The following is a 5,774-nucleotide window of genomic DNA, read 5'->3' as shown; positions in this document are numbered from 1 at the left end:
TCTTCTTCTTCTTCTTCTTCTTGTTCTTCTTCTTCTTCTTCTTCTTCTTCCCGCCGGAGACTAGCTCCCCCCTCGCCGGAGCCGTCTCCTCGCGCCCTCCTCCCTCTCCCTCTTCCTTCTTCTTCTTGCAGATCCGGTTTGTTTGTTTTTTTTTTTTTTTTTTTTTTTTTTTTTAATTCAGGTTTTTTTTTAAAAAAAAAAAATTATTATTTTGCCACGTGGCAGCCATTTGGCAGCCACGTGGCAGCCACATCAGCATTATTTAACAGAAATGTTTAAATCCTAACAGATTTAGACCACAGGGGTTTAAATCCTAACAGACTTAGACCACAGGGGTTTAAATCCGAATTTTTTTACCACAGGGGCTATCATCCGAATACCTTATGACCACGGGGACCATTTATCCAATTAGGCCTTTATAAAATGTGGTGGCCCGCATGTCTTTCATTGTTTGTGAAAAAAAGAAAGCTCCACGCCTTGTTTCCCTGAAACAGCAAATCCAACCAGGAAAGCAAACACTCCATCGATTGGATCCTCCACGCTCACAATGTGCACAGCAAGCACAAGATTCACATCCAATTTCCAAATATAGAAAGAATAAAACCACAAAATTATCAAGATTTTTGGGTGTTTGAATTTGAATTTGAATTGAACTCAATCTTTGTGGGGGTTAATCCGCAATGAAGGATGACGACGGCCTTCCAACAACGACGGCGGCCAGCAGCGGGAAGAAGGATAGCTCGGATTCGGGTCTAATACTCGGCAAAGGCAGGTACAAGTTCTGGGCTTTGGCCGCGATTTTGTTGCTCGCGTTTTGGTCCATGTTCACCGGCACCGTCACGCTCCGGTGGTCCGCCGGCAACCTCAATCGTCTCTCTGACGACTTCGACTCGCCCATTCACGACGATCTCGACGTTCTTGTATGAGTTTTTCTCGTTTTGTTTTTGTGGGTCGATTTGGTTGGATCTCTGATTTGATGGGTTAATGGGGAATTTCGTTTTTTTTTTTTTTTTTTTTTTTTTTGGTGCTGTTGTAGGAAATGGAGGAGAGGGAGAAAGTGGTGGAGCACATGTGGGATGTGTACACTAATAGCCGTCGGATCAGATTACCGAGGTTCTGGCAGGAGGCGTTTGAGGCTGCCTATGAGGAGTTGACCAGTGACGTCCCTGGTGTTCGAGAGGAAGCCATAACCGAGATCGCTAAGATGTCCATTCGCTCTGTGGATCTTGATCCGCCTCCGTTCCAATCTGCAGTGAGTGCCCTATCCTTTGTGTTGTTTTGTTTGATTACGTAAGGACTTGTTTAGGGTTGATTTGCTCTGTGTTAATCAAGCTACATTGCTCTTTAGTTGTAGATTGCATTGCTCTTTTAATTAGTGAAATGGGTTAGTAACTTAGGGAGTTGGGTACTACTGTTAGGACGTCAATCAGCGAAACGGGTTGTTGAGTGTTCCATTAGTTAACCTGTTTATGATTATTGGTTACCAAGAAAGCAATAGAGCAGAACTAATTCAAAATTTCTTGCTTTCATTGTTAAGAAAATTGGGTGGGGTTAAGTAGGAATTTAGATTTGGATGCTCAGATGTTATGAGTGTTACAGGTTGAGATTGACATTATAATCAATTTGGCTCGGTTGATAAGTTTATGCGGCATATTCAGTTTTTGTCTTGGTCTTTTATCAATTGTTACTAGGTTAATCTTTATAGGAGCACTTGAAAAAGGGGTTGATTGAGATCGCCCTGGTCAATGTCAGAATTCAACCCAAATCTGTCACTGTTCAGAATTCAGTTGATTAGGTGCCGAAATTTAGGGTAGGATGAGGGACAAGCAGCACTTCTAGCTACATTGGCTGTGGAATTTCAGTAACCATTTTACCTTCGGAATTTGGGTTGCTGTGTAGTTAACAAGAATTAGGTTTCACCCCAGTTTGTTAGCTGACCAAAGCTATTTTCTAAGAATTACCTTTCTTTCACCCTTTGTATGAAGCTTGACTGAATCCATTTTGCAAGTTAGTGGCAAACCCAGAAGAGCAATCAGAGATTAGTTGGATCCATTCATGCGTCATTAGTTTTCTAACCGGCTTGATTGCAACCCTAGATTGTCATCTGACCAAAGCCAAAATGTCCTTACTTGCCAAGACCTTTCACCCTTCTTATGAGAATTAACTTGATCCATTCTGCAAGTGAAACTGAGGGGCAAAAATCGGAGTTATTTTAGAGTTGGAAAGGGTGAGAGGTTGGCGATCACCTAGTTGGATCTACATCTGTACATCATTAGTTTCCTTAGCCGACTTAGTTGCAACCCAAGATTGTCAGAAGACCAAAGGCAGAAGCTACTTGCCAAGAACGTTCACCCTTTGTATGAGGATTAACTTCATCCATTCTGCAAGTGAAGCTGAGAGGCTTTGGGAGTTATTTAGAGTTGGAAAGGGTGAGAGGCTGGTGGTTACCTTCTTGGATCTACATCTCCACATCATTGCTTTCCTTGGCTGTAGGAACTTTGAGATTCACTCCCTTCCAGTTACTGCATGTTGAGATGTGTCTGGATGAGCATGTTCCTTTACAGAAATCTGTGTGATTTTGCATTCCTGCAGAAAAAAATGTGATTGACATGTCAGACTACTGAACTTAGTTTTCTCGTTGGGTAAATTTTTTGTGCCAGCCTTGTTTTGGTGTTCCCGTTTTGTCTGTTACGTTTTGTACTATGTAATACCCATAATTAACTAGAACGTAAGGTTTTTGGTAAGAATTATGCTAAAAACGCAGAGGATTTCCTCAGAATCGGAGAATGACAAATTAGACCTGGAATGCTAAATTGATGTTTTATCCTAGCTCAGCAGATGGTATTCTATTATGTAAATACTAAAATTTAAAGCATAATAAGCATTAGATAGGTTTCCACGCATTGAGTTTCGATTGATCTCGACAGCTAACCATATTGTTTATCCGAGGACAATGTCCGATGTATTTGGAGTCATAAACTATGTGCTGTTGGAATTTCTTGTAGGAATGCCTTTGTATGCCTGTGTCGTGCCCAACACAATCACCAGATGTCACATTTTCTCATAAGATAACATAGTGGTTGATGGGAATAATTAATTCAGAAATCCGACCTATGTATGAAACCTACTCGTTTAGTTTCTTGGCATGAACATCTTGATCTTGACATGGATGCCTTAATATCTGCAAATAATTTCATAGACGCCTATATCTTAGCATGGAAATTTGTTGATGCATGGTAAGTTTTAACAAGTTCCGTCCTTCTCTATCAGAGCGCACGAGAATTTAGTAAGACTTTGAAGCAAGCAGAGAAGGGTAGAGAACTGGTGACTTCTACGGGCAGTGGTCGATGATGTCTAGATATGTGTTGAGGACCATTGTTCAAGTCTGCATTATCCTGCAATTGCAACTGTGTGCTGCCCAGCGTCTGGTGACCGGTAGTGATGCGCACGGTCACACTCGGTTCTTGATATGTTTTTCATAGGGCAAAACTATGTAGTTGATTAGGTTCTTAAACGTTCCAGTTTTGGAGTAGATGAATTCAAAAGTGCAGGAATTTTTATTTTTTTTTTTTTTGGTTTTTTTTGGTTTTTTTTTTTTTATAAATTCAATTAGTCAAGTGAAAGAAATTCGGAAACATTTTTCTTGTAAACTGATAAATGTTCGCACTCCTACAAGATGTTGCTTTGACAAAATTGATTGAATTACAGTGGGACCCAAAGTTTGATACTTTGAAGGTGAATCCTGCCGGTATCAAATATGGACCCATCGACAAAATCTTATCAAGTGTCTACGCAGACTACGCTATCCACCAAAACAAAAATATTATTTGGTCGGTAATCACGAAACAACTGTCACCCTTAAATGGAGAGATTTTTTTAATGTGTCGAAACCATTTCACTATATCAAATATCATAACTTAAGTAGTTGGTCAAATATTATAATATAAGTAGTTGGATGCTTAAAATTAAAATTTAACCATTTGTATTATAATACTTCGTGTACTGAATTATGTTACCGAAAAATTTCTCCTTAAATTGAATATTGTCGTAAAATCGACGGTATGTGCAGTGGAATAAATAAAACAAGACACAAAATTTACGAGGTTCCTCTACAGTCAATGTGACTGGAGTACGTCCTCGGGGCAGCAGTGATGTTTTTATTATTATTTAAAGTAATAGAAATACAAAAATAACTCTTTCTATTATCTCATCTTCTCTTCCCCTCTTTTCTCTCTTCCTATTCTGTGAACTTCTTACTTTCATTCTTAGGTGTGTTGTGTTCCATAAGACTTGCTTTTATAGAAGCAAATCACAAGCAACATAGTGAAAGGCATATTAGTGGAGTCACCTAACATTCCATCCAATAAAGACAAATTAAAGTGGATTAGTGGCCAACCATCCGGTCACTTTTACAACAAATATAAACACTTTGAGAATGAATGAATGTGTTTTTAGTGTTTCATAAGTCATTCAAATCATCAAAACAAAAGGTTATGCATACGTATCGGACCACGCGATTAAGCTCTTCAGTTTCAGGGACTGCTGCTCCACCACTTACTTAAGGAATCGCAGCATTGAAATTCTCGCCACTGTTGCTCTGGTCCAGGCTATCCGAGAGGCCCAGAACCCTCCAGGTAATTACACTGATTAGTGCCAATTGGGTCTGTAATTGAATGCATTTGGAGTTGATTTCTGATCAAAAGTCTGGATTTTGATGATGGGTTTTCGAGTTTTGTGGTGACTTGGAATTTGATTTTTGTATTGTAGGAAATCTCGATTGCAGCCACTGTGCCCCAGGAGGACATTGGTAAGTACATTAAGATACTTGGAGAAGCACTGCAGCTTAGTCAGCCCATCAACAGCAATTCCATATCGGTCCGACCGATATGGACAAGTTGAAAGACCACGGAGTTGAAAGACTGCGGAGTTGAACTTGACATTTTATCACTTAAGTTGTGTTATATGCTGATAGTGTCGAACTTGAGTTGTTCTCCTTATCAAGTCTGACCATGATTCACATGCTTTCTTGTAGAAACTGGCAATCAACAAATGCTTCTGCACGCGTAGGAACCACATTAGCATCTCCGCAGCCGCAATTTATTTAGCCTGCCAGCTTGAAGACGAGAAAAACTCGGGCAGAGATTTGTAAGGTGACTGGTCTTGCTAGAGTCCCTCTCCGAAAAGTCCACAAGCATCTCTTGGAGAACTGGGAGGACTTGCTCCCATCTAATTACGCTCCTGCCGAGCATTCCCTACCACTGTAGTCGCTTCAGCTCGTTCTTCGGCCTCTAAAGTTCATTTTGTTGATATACCAAATGTGGGCTTAGACATGAACGTGTAAGGTTTTCTTTGGTGAGCATGATCAAACACTAAGTCATGCAGTAACACAAGTAATATGAGCTATATATTTTAAGACTTGATGTAGGGTTGTAACCGGATACCAACCATTTGGAGGGAAAAATATAAGAAACTAATTTGAAATTAGAATGATGCGGTTATGGTTTCTTTGACAACTGATTGCAACTACTCACTTAATAGGAGGAAGCAGTTGCAATGATGATACATATATATGCTTGGTCCCTCTTCTCGGTGATTTGTCCTTGTTCCATATGGATCGGTTTGTCCCATTGAAAACCAGATGACTCTAACATGATTACAAGAGAAGAGAAGGCTATAAAGAAACAATAAACTTCTTATGCAAGATTGTATTCGCATTCACACAATAATCAATTACACATATGTGAATATATATAGTCTTTCGCTTTTTACATTTG

The 5,774-nt window shown here is 39.7% G+C and overlaps 1 protein-coding gene across 1 annotated transcript; it reads left to right on the top strand.

Moving 5' to 3' along the window:
• The first annotated feature begins 432 nt into the window (after positions 1 to 432).
• LOC126583254 (uncharacterized) lies at positions 433 to 5,487 on the top strand. The gene is made up of 5 exons (XM_050247585.1): positions 433 to 920; positions 1,037 to 1,252; positions 3,271 to 4,634; positions 4,768 to 4,807; positions 5,033 to 5,487. Exons 1-3 carry the CDS (start codon positions 681 to 683, stop codon positions 3,349 to 3,351), a joined length of 537 nt encoding a protein of 178 aa, XP_050103542.1. The 5' UTR covers positions 433 to 680; the 3' UTR covers positions 3,352 to 4,634; positions 4,768 to 4,807; positions 5,033 to 5,487.
• Positions 5,488 to 5,774: the final 287 nt, after the last annotated feature.

The sequence above is a fragment of the Malus sylvestris genome, chromosome 2, assembly GCF_916048215.2.
Source record: "Malus sylvestris chromosome 2, drMalSylv7.2, whole genome shotgun sequence".
Lineage (NCBI taxonomy): Eukaryota > Viridiplantae > Streptophyta > Magnoliopsida > Rosales > Rosaceae > Malus > Malus sylvestris.
The sequence above is the reverse complement of the archived record's forward strand: the minus strand, read 5'-3'. Positions and strand labels throughout refer to the sequence as shown.

Bases quoted from the DNA above. Each gene is read 5' to 3' on its own strand.
- LOC126583254 (XM_050247585.1), top strand. From the start codon at position 681: ATGAAGGATGACGACGGCCTTCCAACAACGACGGCGGCCAGCAGCGGG. The intron at 921-1,036 runs GTATGAGTTTTT...GTGCTGTTGTAG, and splicing joins ACGACGATCTCGACGTTCTT to GAAATGGAGGAGAGGGAGAA. The intron at 1,253-3,270 runs GTGAGTGCCCTA...CTTCTCTATCAG, and splicing joins CGCCTCCGTTCCAATCTGCA to AGCGCACGAGAATTTAGTAA.